This window comes from Schistocerca serialis, chromosome 4 (assembly GCF_023864345.2).
Source record: "Schistocerca serialis cubense isolate TAMUIC-IGC-003099 chromosome 4, iqSchSeri2.2, whole genome shotgun sequence".
In the NCBI taxonomy this organism is placed as follows: domain Eukaryota; kingdom Metazoa; phylum Arthropoda; class Insecta; order Orthoptera; family Acrididae; genus Schistocerca; species Schistocerca serialis.
Genome location: NC_064641.1, coordinates 139,666,243 through 139,681,015, shown reverse-complemented (window position 1 = coordinate 139,681,015; position 14,773 = coordinate 139,666,243). Strand labels below are relative to the sequence as shown.

The 14,773-nt window shown below is 39.6% G+C and overlaps 1 protein-coding gene across 3 annotated transcripts in view; it reads left to right on the top strand.

Annotated features, from left to right (window-relative positions):
• LOC126474074 (general transcription factor IIH subunit 3) overlaps positions 1 to 14,468 on the top strand; it is a 40,748-nt gene extending 26,280 nt beyond the window's left edge. For 2 of the 3 annotated variants that reach the window (XM_050101483.1, XM_050101484.1), the window contains 3 exons: positions 11,953 to 12,088; positions 14,009 to 14,045; positions 14,123 to 14,468. In XM_050101483.1, the coding sequence (XP_049957440.1) occupies positions 11,953 to 12,088; positions 14,009 to 14,045; positions 14,123 to 14,189 (240 nt within the window). In that variant the 3' untranslated portion in view covers positions 14,190 to 14,468. The remainder of the gene's footprint in view (positions 1 to 11,952; positions 12,089 to 14,008; positions 14,046 to 14,122) is intronic. The other variant, XM_050101485.1, reaches the window with a different exon arrangement.
• Positions 14,469 to 14,773: the final 305 nt, after the last annotated feature.

The following is a 14,773-nucleotide window of genomic DNA, read 5'->3' as shown; positions in this document are numbered from 1 at the left end:
GTGCAGCTGACCCAGACATCTTCTTTAATTATGTGCAGAGATGTCGCAACTGTAGAAATTTGTAGAGAAATGCAAGAAGAACTGCAGAGGTTCAATGCTTGGTGCAGGGATTGACAATCGAACATAACCAAATATAACATACTGCCTATTAATAGGCAGAAATACTCATTATTGTAAGACTACATGATTGCAGAACAATCAGTGGAAGCAGTCACATCTATAAACTATACAGGAGTATGCATAAAAAGTGATTTACAGTAGAATGACCACATGAAACTAACTGAAGGTACAGCACCTAACAGACTGAGATGTACTGGAAACATAGTCCACCCACAAAGGAGGTAGCTTACAAAGCTCTTGTTTGAGCAATATTTGGATGTTGCTCATTAGTCTAGAATCCATACAAGATAGGATTGATAGAGGCAATAGAGATGATCCAAAGAAGGTTCATTTAATAAGTGAAGAAGTGTCACAGAGGTGTTCAACCAACACCAGTGGCAGATGCTGCAAGAGAGCTATTCTACATCACAGTGTGCTTTACTGTTAAAATTCCAAGGGTATACATTCCTGGAAGAGCACGTTGCTTCCTCCTCTGTACATCCCATGAAAAGACGATGAAGGTAAAATTTGAGAGATTGGATCTCACATGGAAAGTTGTATGCAGTTCCTGTGACCTATTCATGACTGATTCCTGTGACCTATTCATGACTGGAAAAGAAAAAGGGAAAACTGACATGGGTACCCAAACCACAAGGTAGCTTGCAAATTAGTAGGTGTAGAGTATTGATGATGCCAGTATTAATCAATCTTAAATTTGACCAAATTCCTTTGTAGAGCTCACATGACACTTCGCAGCCCCCTTCTGAAGGCCGTTATGTTCTTTCGCTTAACTTAATTGCAAAATTTTATTCAGATTGGAAATGATCAGGTAGGGACTGTTTGTCCACCCATTGTGGAATGACCATATCGTGGTTTGCAGTGCTGTAAAATTTTTGCCATGTGTTGTAAAGGTGAACAAAAACATCACTGAAAGGGCTTGAGTTTTCAGATCTGACTGTATAAGCTGGATGGGCATGTTTAACTGTTCAGTTACACTAGGTAGTACATCATGCAAGCATTGTTACTCAGTGATCTTTCAGAAGTGCAGTCAGTTGTTGTTGTTTCCTATCATGCACAATGTTTCATCTGGACACCTGCCGCAAATCTTGTAGTGTTTTGGGATATTTGTAAACATCCCAACACACCATTGGAAAGCCGTTGAGAAGTGATGCTCGTGAGTAAGTTGAATAAGGATAAATGTAGTGGGAAATGGAAACTGTGTGTTTTTCCTTTCTTGTATGCAGTCGTGCAGCCGGCAAGAAGGGCACCAGTAAAAATGGTTTAACAACCACTGGTTGTCCGGGAGTCATTTGTGCCATGGTGCAGCAAGTACCTGAATCCAAGAGCCATGGAGTAAACGATGCACCAACAATGGTATAATGAACAGTTGAAAAGTGGTAGTTGTTTAGCTGTCCCCCCCCCCCCCCCTCCCTCAGATCCTACAGTACGCATGTACGGACATTTTGAATGTACTCAAGAGAGTGGTATTACTGTAGAAATTGTTAGTTGTGTTGTTAAAAGTAATAGTGAAAATGTTGGGCAAAATATACCCCTGTTTGTGAGAAATGTGGCTATTTATTTAGTAGCACAGTAGAGTGAACTTACGGAAGCATACCAGGAATCTTCACCACAGTTGGATTGACAGGGAGGTCACATGGAAGGATCCGGACCACCAAAAAGCTACCTTGAGAAGAAAGGATAAAGGTAACACTACTTTCATGTGGCGGTGTATTGGGGTCGGCAAAGTACTGCCTCATTATTTCAGCCAGGGATCCAACTTCCCGCTAGTGCTGGTATAAGACCCACCACAAATCTTACAAAATAAACAGCAGGAAAAGAAGGAAAAATACACCCCAATCTTCAGGTGGGCTGTCAATGAGATATTGGCATGGCGAAAATAATGACCAGCTGCAATCCCAAATATCATTGAGTACTCAATACACCGGGAAAATGTTAATATTCTCATTTGCTGATGCTCTTCTTGGAGTCTCTTGCTCATTTGCTAGTGTTCTTCTTGGACTCTTTTGGGTCACTTCATAATAATGGGAGAATCAGTAACCTCAAATATATATTCTGAACACTTATGTACTTGGTTCCTTGCCTTAAAAAAATCCACGACCACTGTCTCTGGCTACTGTGGTCAGAGAGAGAGAGAGAGAGAGAGAGAGAGAGAGAGAGAGAGAGAGAGAGAGAGTGTGTGTGTGTGTGTGTGTGTGTGTGTGTGTGTGTGTGTGTTTTTTTGTCTACTCTAGAAGAAGTCCTTTTGGCCAAAAGCTCACGTTTAGCAGCCTTTTTGATGTGCCTGGATGTGACTCAACATCTCCTTTACATGGTGAGTGTGGCAATTTATCCTTTTCATAATATTGTGTGTGTGAAATTTTGCCTGCTTAATGCAAGTGGGGATGCGAACAATGCACATTGTTGCGAACATGCTGCAGACTTTGCTGAAGCAATGTTGTACACAGATGCATGTTTTCATACTCTGTGTAAATGCGGCTCTATGAATGACACACAACAACAGTTGTTTTCTCTATATCTGTGTCAGAGATCTGAATACAGGGTTTGTTCCCTTGGTTTCATGTTCAGTTCACAAAAATGCATGGTGAGACTATCACCTACCACAACACAAAAATTTTAACTCTCTATTGTGACATAAAGAAATTGAAAAAAATCAAAACTGCAAATGTCGGCGTATCCTATAGGTTAGTGGCAGAATGTTCTACTTTGGTAGTTATTTAGTTTTACAGATAATGTATGTTTCTGTGCTTCAGCAACAATAATTTTTAATATCATGTAAATCACAAAAGGAAAAGTAACCAATATTACACAGTTATAGAACTGTATTTTGCCATTTTTTGATAACTGTCACTCCAGATACAGTAAACATAAATGAATTTCAATTTGGTTAATCTTAGCAGTAATAATTTATAGAACATAAGAACAATAATGAAAACAAAATTTGCACTACAACTACTATATTTCACAATATGCAACAATCACAATGTTATCTGACAAGACTTAAACAGCTAATATATATAGCAGAGCTCTAGTTTGAATAAAATTACTAAAATTTACCTATGACAACAATATATTCCCTTTTCTGCTTCATTGTTATTAAAAAGAAGAAACCCATCTGTGAATACATTACATGTGGTAAATCTTGGTGTATTTCAGTACACGTTTGCCAGATGCTGATAAACCAACATGCCACAGCCATAATCTACACAAGTTAGTCTTTTTTTGACTACAAGTAAAATCAAACTGGAAAATCAAGGATGGAATAATGACAATATGATGAAAAGGATAGATTGTTATTTGCCATATAGCAGAGATGCTGAGTCGCGGATAGGCACAATAAAAGGACTGTCTTCTTGTTTTGCCTGTCTGTGACTATGCATCTCAGTTATATGGTGAGTAGAATCTATCCTTTTTATGATTTTGACTAAAAGTAGAAATAATAAGTAGTATAGTCCCACAGTACATAGTCAGGTAGACATAACATACATGTGACCCATGCATTTGGGTCCCCACCACCCATCCAACCCTCTTCAATCATTCCCGATCATCCACCTTTGTTCAGATCATTCCACTAGATAACTGCAGACTAAATAAGCAAATTGAAATAATGCACCATTATGATAACAACACAGGTTAAAGTAGTTTTCCGGCCTACACTCGCTACCCACAATGTGCTGATAGAAGGTGTGGTCCACTCACAACAATTGTTCAGGAATGCCAACCTCAAACGTAATGTTATTGTTTCTCAAAACTACTACGTATGTAACATGCTCCTTAGTCTCAAACTAAACATGGCTGCTGAGCAAATTGAAGATGGTGGGTTGGAAGAGATTTTGCTAGATTATGTAAAGATGTTCAGTTTAAGAGCTTTTTGTTTTTGTTTTGAGATATGCAATTACACTTACAGTGGTTTGTCAATAAATTATTTTGTATTGATCTCTTCTCATTCTTTGTTAGTGTTCTGTTTGAGATATTACTGAGGAAGGAGTGTGATGATGGTCAAATTGTGAATGTTCATTTTCAGTATAAGTGATGCCACTACAAAGATGTGTGCTTGTACGATGTCCTTACACTGTGACAACTTATATAAAAATCTACCAACTCAGTAAAGAAAACAACAGTGTAATACATACGTGTTTTTGGGATCCATCAAATGGCAAAAATGATAGAGCATCTGCAGGGCCTCACTGAAATGATGCATAGAAATATTTAGAGCATCTGAGGAATGCAAAGTATCAGATGGGTTCTATTTTGAAGGCACCCACCAGTAATTTTTAATATGAGAGCTATTCAGAAAGTAACATATGTTGTACAATAACAAAAATAAGAAAAGGAAGGTAACATTTTTACTATCTTCATTTGAAGGGCATGTTGTTCGGCTACTGTTCAGCATAGTCTCCATATAAATTAAGACATTTACCCCAGTGGTACATCAGCATGTTAATTCCATTGTCATAGAATATTGCTGCCCGAGGCCTCAATCGTGCTTGGACACCAGTGCGCAATTGCTCGTCATCGTCAAAGCCCTGTGTGCTCCCATCTGAAATCATCCACATTCTGTCAAGTTTTAATGAACAGCTTTTTTAGACGCTCTGAAGACTTCTGTTCTGTCTCACAAGTCACAAACTGCAGCCATGTCTCTTCTTCTAATGAGAAATGAGTGAGAAGTGATTCACAATGCTCATTGTTAGGCCTTGAGAAATGTCAAAGACACTGCCATACAGTACTTTTTATGGTCTTCTGACAAGAACCTCGGTACTCGTCTGGGACAAAACTTGTGATAGCCTAGATTTTATATCACAACATGAAGCAAGCAAGTTCATGAAAGTTTTCATCAGTTTTCTTCATCAGTTCAGCACTGAGTGCTTGGCTGGTAACTTTGCCCTTCCTCGTCAACATTAGTGCAGCCACTGTTAAACATGATGCACTGTGGTCTCACTCCAGCTTCACTCATTTCATTGTTTCATACACAAGAAAAAGTCCCTAATAAACTTCATTTGGTCTCAGTTTTTTGGCAGACGAAACATAATCACTAACTGCACTTCACGACTCGCAGAATTTTCTATTGCAACTCACGTTTTAAACATTAACAGTGAAAACAGCAGAGGCAAACCACACAGCAAATAAACACAATCTGAGTAATGATTCAGCTGATGATCCGACACCAAATGAGGACGCTACAGCCATCTCTCACCACTGAGCGGCAAAATGTAAGTTATTTTCTGAGTAGTCCTCGTAAATACACAGAATTGCACTATTGGTCTCATTTCTTTTGTGTCATATTTGCAACTTGGCATTTTCCAGTCGAGCACAAGATGTATTTGTAATAAACTGTGTTTTGACTTCCACTGAGTGATAAAACTTGTGGTAGCACAAGGACCCAGTCGAAGGCCAAAAAATGGTTGCTAAATAGTACACAATGGCGAATCGGCACCTGCCAGTTGTGATACATCAGGGGAGTATCAAATTACTTAGTTAGCTTGTTCCATATGTGTTTGCCATTTAATTTGCAAATTAGTAGAAGTAGGACGGATAAGATGTGTGCGTGCCGTGCAGATACACAGAAGAAGCTGGCCACAATTCGTGAACATCTGAAGACGGTGTTGGCTGCAATCAGCCATCTGCAGGCTGCTGCCTCAGCGTGTAGTCGTGGAGAATCTGTCGCTTCATATGGAACACCTCAGATGTCGCTTGTTTTGTCCTCTGCCTCTGCTACCAAGGCAACTTAAAGTGCACCGTATATGTGGGATCCACCCTCACTGCAGTGCGGTGATTGACTGTAATGCCTTCATGTTGCTTGAGGCAGAGAGTCAATGTGGGGACTGGCCATCTGACCTTGTTTGTTTACCCTGTGAGTGGGCAGGTAGCTGCTCCTTCAGTGGTCATTGGGAGCTCCAGTGGTAGGCAAGTTATGGAGCCCCTTAAGAAAATAGTATCCAGGGCTGGAAAGGAATCCAATATGCACTTGGTATGTCTACCAGGAGGCATCATCTGAGATGTGGGGGAGACCCTGCCTGTTGCTATTGCGGGTGCAGTGTGCAGTCATCTGCAGGTTGTGACTCATGTTGACACCAATGAAACAGGTTGCTTGGGTTCTAAGGCCATTCTCAGTTTGTATGGGCAGCTGCTGGAAGTGATGTGGCTGCTATCCTCACTCACAGAGTGCAAGCAGAGCCCGCAATTTACAGAATCCTGCCCAGAATTGATATGGGTCCTTTGATTTGAAGCTAAATGGAGGGACTAAACGCCGGCCGTGGTGGTCTCGCGGTTCTAGGCGCTCAGTCCGGAGCCGCGCGACTGCTACGGTCGCAGGTTCGAATCCTGCCTCGGGCATGGATGTGTGTGATGTCCTTAGGTTAGTTAGGTTTAAGTAGTTCTAAGTTCTAGGGGACTGATGACCACAGATGTAAAGTCCCATAGTTCTCAGAGCCATTTTTTTTGAGGGACTAAGCCAGAGGCTTTGCTGATTGTGTGACACTCTTAGCTGCAGATCTCTGGACATGCATTATGGGTTGGAGAATTGTAGATTTCCCTTGATAGGTCAGGGGTTTGGTGCACACAGGAAGCAGCTACTTGGGTGGCAGAGTACTTGTGAAGTGCACATGGGGGCTGTTTAGGCTAGGCGCTAGTTTGAGATCAACAGTCAGTATGCAGAGAACAAAATCAGATTGATACAAAATAAAGGAACTTTGGCAGTCAAAATTTTAGCAGTAAATTGCCGAAGCATTTGTAACAGATTTCCTGAATTTACTGCCCTCCGGGAAAGTTGTCACACTCAGATTATTCTCAACACTGAAAGCTAGATGAAACCTGAAGTAGAAAGCTCCAAAATATTTAAAAAGTCATGAAAAGACAGGTTTGACACCATAGAAGGGGGAGTGTTCATTGCAGTTTACAAAAAGATTATACCTGTTGATGCTGAAACTGAGTCTAACTGTGAAGTTATTAGGACACGAGCAATTGCATCCAAGTAAACTCAAGTTAATCATCAGATGTTTCTGTTGGCCACTTCATTTCACTGTAATATTTGTAGAATTGTTCACAGGAAGTCTAAGTTCAGTAGTTCATAAGTACCCCAACGTACACTATTAGTTGGAAGTGACTTTAACCTACCAAGTATAGTTTGGGACATCTATAGATTCATTGCAGTGGTTCGACAGACAGAATTGTGAGTAGTACTGACAAATTTTCCAGAAACTGTCTTGAGCAATTACTTCAACAACCCACACACAATGGAAATACTTTAGACCTTGTAGCTGCAAACAGACCTGATCATACCAACAGTGTCAGTGTAGAGACAGGGATTAGTGATCACAATGTCATCACAGCAGAGAGGATTACTAAAGTTAATAAATCCATCAAGAAAGTAAGGAGGATTTTATGCTGTAAAGAACAGATAAGCAGTCTTTAGCATCCTGCTAAGAGAATGAATGGACATCATTTAGTCCTAATGTGATGGACATACAGGAAATGTGAGTAATGTTCAAACCAATTGTAAATCGTACTCTGGAGAAATGTGTGCAATGTAAGTGGATTAAGCCGAAAAGAACATGGAAATGTTGACAGACAAAAGTTAGCGGAAATTCATGTGTCTATAAAAAGATGATGTACAAATCTCACAACTACTTTCACCATTATACCTTAGTGAAGTATCAGTTTGAGAACCCAAGAAACTTCTGGTCCTACATAAAATCACTGACTCGGTCAAATGATTCAGTTCAGTCTCTCATTGACAAGTCTGATGTTGCAATAGAAGACAGCAAAACAAAAGCTTAAATTTTAAATTTTGTGTTTAAAAAATCATTCACGTAGGAAGATCGTACTGACATACCATTGTTTGACCATCACACTCACTGACTCTTGTATTGAGGAGCAACTGAAAAAGTTGAACACAAATAAGTGCCAAGTCTAGACGTAATCCCAATTCACTTATACGGAGAGTACTCTATGGCATTGCCTCCTTACTTAGCTTGTGTTTATCAGAGACGCAAATTTATGCAGTGAAATGTGTATCCAAGCCACAGCAACATAACAGGATGCAGTATTTACAAACAAGCAGGAGAAAACATGAGTAAACACTGTCAAACTACAAAACATAATTTATAAATAACAAACCACATGAAATTGTTCACCTTACCTAATTTTCACAAAACTTTTGTTGATGTCCACAGGTTCAGCTCAGCTAACCAAAAACATGTTTCATACATAAAAACAAACTTGTCACAGCTGAGAACTACCAAAATACTATTATGTTAAGACTAAAATCAGGCATACGCCATGAATTTTACCAGAACATACATTTTAAAGGTTGGTTGATAAACAAAAAATTAAATGCAGACAATTTTCTAACATTTAACTGATGACATGGTATACTAATTTAGACCTGTGGCAGAATTTTTATGGCAGCCACAGGACACACACATGTTAAATAGAAGGAAAGTGGACATAAAATTTAAGTGGAAACAAAATCTGATATATCATATTCCTTAATCTAAAAATAACCTGTATGAAAATATTTCAGGATGCCACAACTGTGGTGAAACATGTTTGGGTGATAAAGCAATAATTTGTGTACTTGCAAAAAGATGGAGCCGTCCTTAATTTATTACAAAATATTATTTTTGTCATGCTGTCGTGGTGGCTTCATGATAATTTTTATGTTCCTCATGCACCATGCTTAGTATTAATTCCTTGATGGCAGATAGCCACAGTGCTTAGAGCCTGTAGCCATCATCTCCATTTAAATAGCACTGATTCTTCAAGAGTGCAACAGCTTCCTGAACTTTCCTTCTATAAATATTACTTTCTTTGGCTAGCACTTGTATTTTATTAAAGTCAATTACCCAGTCACATTCTTCATGATGACTCACTATCACAGACTTTACACTTCTTCTTAAATAAATGTCACTCACGGTTAGTGCTTCCTTGTCCTTCACTATCTACTGTGGTAGTATTGACACAACGGCAATGACCCACCAGTGGCAGCCTGAAGATCTTCACACTTCCCTGAAAAATTGCAGGAAAAAGTCTATTATAAGGGGACATGACAAGGCTTTTTCAATTGCTTTCAGCCATCTGAGGTCACCAGGATAATGCTGGAGAAGATGCCAGCAGAGGGATTGAAATATCGAGTATTTTAGAATTTTGAAACGGAATATTATGCAGTCTAACAGCTTAGAAGATCAATGTATTATTACACAGAAGGTAGTATTTACAGAATTCAGTAGTAGTGTAATATTTCAAACAATGGAAACTCCAAGTAGGAATATCAACAATGTAGGAAAAGACACATTGCTTGTCGTAAAGGATATACGTCAAGTTGCAGACAGGCATGATTAAAAGACACTCACATATAGCTTTTGTCCACAGCCTTCATCAGTAAAGAGAGACGCACACAACATTCACACACACAAACAATCAAGCACTCCTCACGCACCTGTGGCACAACATGCAGCTGACCATCACACACTTGATTTCAAAGGCTGCTTTGCCACCCGAGCCATCTGGATCCTTCCCTCCAACACCAGATTTTCCGAACTGTGCAGATAGGAGTTATCCTTACAATACATTCTCTGCTCCCGTAATTATCCCGGCCTCAACCTACAGTAACATACTGTCTCCACACCCTCCACCCAACAGTTTCCAATCCATCTGTCCTGTCATCTCCTCCCCATTTTCGTCTCCCATCCTGTTTATTTACAGACCTCTGACAATGCATCTGCCTGTCTTTCCCCACTCCTCTTCTTGTTTGTTCCTTTTTTCCCCACCTCCCTACCCCCACAGCCTCCTGACGTAGTGCCTGTTGGCAGTCCAGTCCCTGCACACTCCACCAGGCAGCATTTGTCTCTCTCCCCACCCTTACACTACTACCCCCTCCCCTTCCCGAACCCCTCGAGATTACTGTTGCTCCATGTGACATTGCATTCTGGCCCGAGGTGCTGGAGATAGTGGTCATGTGTGCAGGAGATGTGCATGTTTGCTTGTGTGTGTGTGTGTGTGTGTGTGTGTGTGTGTGTGTGTGTGTCTTTAATAATGAAGGCTGTGATCGAAAGCTATATGTGAGTGTCTTTTAATTGTGCCTGCCTGCAACTTGACGTGTCTTCTTTACTGTGAATAGTAATCTGTCTTTTCCTGCATTGTTTTTTGTAGTGTAATATTTTTGAGCCCTAGAACTGACTTTGCATATATTTGGCTCACATATTTAATTCTTAAATTGAAGCTTCCATATGTTGGACACTGACCATGCACAGGAGAGATAAACACTTTCCAGGGGACTATCCCTAATTCTAGGTTGTGCTGCAGTGTGTGCTGGATATGAATTGCTGTGAGTGCTGCAAGTACACACCACCTATAAATTAACGTGTGCCACTCTGATGCCAAAGGAAGTGCAATTCAGTCTTTTTTTCCCCTAAGCTAAAGATCTGTGCACTGGTGTATTCAAAATTCTGATGTGTAATAATGGGTCTGTCTCCTTGAATCACTTCATCAGCATCTCCTCGATTAGTACCTGGGACAGAAGTTGTCGGTCAGCCATTGCGCAGCTTATCTGCAATGACTGTTCCTTGATTACCAAACTACTTCACCCAATACTGCACATTGTTGATGTCCATTACAGTATCTCCATACACTTTCCTCATGAATGAGGTTAAACGGCTTTAAAATTGGGGATCATGAAGCAGAACTCTGAAATTTTCCAAACTGATTTTGAAGCTTGGATTTAACAATGGTGCAAATGTGTACAAGTGCATGGTGACTATGTTGAACCATAGTGCCATGTAGAGGACAGTTCAGGCTATGATGTGTACCGATTCCACTGTAATATGTTCATTATAAAATTTTGGTATGACACAGAGGCATTACTTTTTCCTGACCCTTGTGTCTTGTGCTTTATCTTCCATGGTAACAGCTGCTACAAAAAGTGATGTTTGAATTTCTTCAATAAAGATTTCAGTTTTACTGGTGAATGAGTGTTGTATAGTGAGTTCTATGGGCAGTCTTAAATTAAGGTGGGCATTAGTTTTAACTGTCTCTTTTTTCAGACTTCGTCAGATATTTAACGTTCATATTTGAGTCTGTCACAGAAGGCTCTTTTTATGGTACCAATTTTTTACTACAGTGTTAGATAAGAAAAAAATTTCTCTTTCCTAACAACAATTATTTTATTCTTGTGATTATTCCTGTGTTTGCTAAAGTCATATTCTGTTGTGCATCCAAGTTTGATTTAATCTTATACTTGCTCAAACAGTCCATGGGTGTACTGCCGGTCCATAGTGTCCAACGGGCACAATATTTCGGCGATCAGACATGTCGCCATCGTCAGGTGCGCTGATGAACTGAGCTCCTGAGGGTGTGCGGCCGTATTAAATCCCTTCCCCTCGGACCGGCAGTAGATCCATGGGCTGTCTGTGCAAGAAATACGCTAGGAGAAACTGAAGAATCTAATCTTATACTGCTCCTGTTCTAAATCCAATCCATATGTCACACACATGTGATTGATTTTGTTGTAAGGCCTATCCTGTGCATCAATTTTTTGACCACTACCACGACTGGAACCACTTACTCTAGTGTAGATTGAGGAATTTGTGAGAGCAGACATGTAATATATGAATTCTGCACTAATAACTGTGCACAGAATTCTGTAAGGGAATACCCTGTCCATTCGAATTAATGGTCCCTACCAAAAGTAACATAGATTTCTCAGTTATAGACCATCCAAATCAAGACAACAGAGTTGATTTCAGCAGCTGCTTTGTGCCTGGTGCTATATGGATGTGAAGCTGTAGGTATTTTAAGTCATGGCAGTATTACTGAATCACAGTTTTCCTTCTGTTGTAGTGGGTGTTCCTTCCTGAGCCTCCAATCCGAGGAAAGCTGGTCCTCCCTCCACCTGTCAAAGTGGATTATCGTGCAGCATGTTTCTGCCACCGGGAACTCATAGATATTGGTTTTGTGTGTTCTGTTTGTCTCTCCAGTAAGTTGATATTCTACTATAGTTTAATTTTGCATCGTATTGTGGATCACTGGTAAATGAGTCATATTCATTGCATATATGAAGATATATGAAGAATGGCAAGGAAAGCGTTTCTGAAGAAGAGAAATTTGTTAACATCCAGTATTGATTTAAGTGTCAGGAAGTCATTTCTGAAAGTATTCGTATGGAGTGTAGCCATGTATGGAAGTGAAACATGGACGATAAATAGTTTGGACAAGAAGAGAATAGAAGCTTTCGAAATGTGGTGCTACAGAAGAATGCTAAAGATTAGATGGGTAGATCACATAACTAATGAGGAAGTATTGAATAGGATTGGGGAGAAGAGAAGTTTGTGGCACAACTTGACCAGAAGAAGGGATCGGTTGGTAGGACATGTTCTGAGGCATCAAGGGATCACCAATTTAGTATTGGAGGGCAGCGTGGAGGGTAAAAATCGTAGAGGGAGACCAAGAGATGAATACACTAAGCAGATTCAGAAGGATGTAGGTTGCAGTAGGTACTGGGAGATGAAAAAGCTTGCACAGGATAGAGTAGCATGGAGAGCTGCATCAAACCAGTCTCAGGACTGAAGACCACAACAACAACAACATATGAAGATAGATCACTATTCACCAAGTAGAGGAGGCTGAACAACATACAGACTGATAGATAGAAAAAGATAAACTTCTAAGCTCTCAGACAAGAGTTTTCTTCACAGCTAAAACACACACACACACGCACACACACACACACACACACACACACAGTACTGTTACTGCCCTAAGTCTGTGTGTGTGAGGGGAGGGGGAGTACAGTATGAGATGGTTCCTCTACCACACTTCTAGTACTGATACCAAATTTGCACTCAGCTTCAGAGGTGAAATATTTTGTCACTGATGAGAGCATTTTGTACCCTTCAGCATCCTATGTAACCACTTCAAGAGTTGGTTCATGCCTGCTTTCATAGTGTGCACATGACACGCCATGTTTAACAAAATGAATTGTAGTGGTCGTTATTCCTTCTTTTCTTCTGTTGAGATCAGTGTTTACATCTGTTCTCTTTCTGCTTAATTTTCCACTCAGTCTCCATTGATCTTTTATTCCATGTGTTTTCCAAGCCCCACACTACCTCTTTACCTTTCTTTCGGTTCTTTTCTACCCATACTTAGTTATTCAACTACCTGCAGCTCTCATCCTGCACCTCCTGCTTGCCCCATGTCTCCTTACAAGCCCCCTCCTGAATGACTAATGCACATTTCGTATCTCCTCCATTATGTTTCATTACTCTTGTTCTGAAGATAAGAACATGTAGTTCCAGACTCTAGGCCTATCTTAAGTATCAAAATTACCTGTACTTGTACCAGCATACACAAAGGTAAGTACTGGCCACTCTGCATTTTTCTCTTTGCAGATAATGTTTTGTATTAGATTTTCACTGACTAAAAAAAGCCATGGTAGTGTCTTAAATTAGTAATAACAAACAATGGAAAGTCCAGGGTGGGCCAAAAACAATATTATGAAAAGGATAGATTGCTACTCACCATGCAGAAGAGTGCTTGAACCACAGATGGGCACAACAAAAAAACTGCTAAACATGTAAGCTTTCAGCCAGAAGGCTGTATTCTGAAGTAGAAAACACACACACGTTCACACAAGCACAACTCATACACACGCAACAACTATCCCTGGTAGCTGTATGAGTTGTGCTTGTGAGAAAGTGTGTGTGTTTTTGCTATTTCCAAAAAACATATTTTGCCAAAAGATTAACAGTTTTTTCATTTTGCGTGTCCATAATTTGTTTCCTGCTCTATGTGGTGAGTACCAATATGTCATTTTCATAATATCATTGTTAAATTAATAATTTGTTGAAATTGTAACTTTGTATAATAAGGTAACTGCATTGTGTTTTGTTTTTTACAGTATTCTGCAAATTCAGTCCCATTTGCACAACATGCCAGTAAGTAAAACAGCAGCAGAATTATACAAGCTACTTATTTTGTTGACATGCCACTAATTTATTCTGCTTTTTTTTAGCACTGTATTCAAGAGTCCTGGTCCCTTGCCATTGAAAGGCAAGAAGAAAAAGATAAAACTGACATAAGGGGTACTCTCTTGTTCAGAGTTTCAGCTAATATAAGTGCATTTTGTTTCTTTTATAACAATACAGCAGTTGACAGCTTACTGCATTTTAAATATTCACGCAAAGCCATAAATAATATCATTTTTTCCTGAATTAAGTTCTGATCTTTGTTATATCAAGTTACAATTTCACAGATAAATTTTCTTGACAAAAGTGTCAGTGTATTAAAAAACAAAAGAGTACATTATACATTCAGTTGTACATTTTTTCTGTTAATAAAACAAGCTATATAAAACCAAACAGGTTTCTTCTAGTTATTACCATATGAATTGTCTGGTGTCAAACATTGCTATAGAAAGATATAAGCAAAGTGATTAGAGATTGTTTGCCTTCATAAGATCTCAGACACCATAGCATTGCAGTTAGCTTCAGTGTTCCTCCAGTCAGCCAACTATCCTAAACAACTTTTAGTTCAGACATTGTATAGTTTTTTTTTTGTAAATAACAACTGAAAATTTAAATACATCCATTGTGAAAGGTGGTATCTACTACCGGGAAGGAGGTGGGGGGTGCAGGTGACTTAATGACCCCCTCAGTTAGACTTA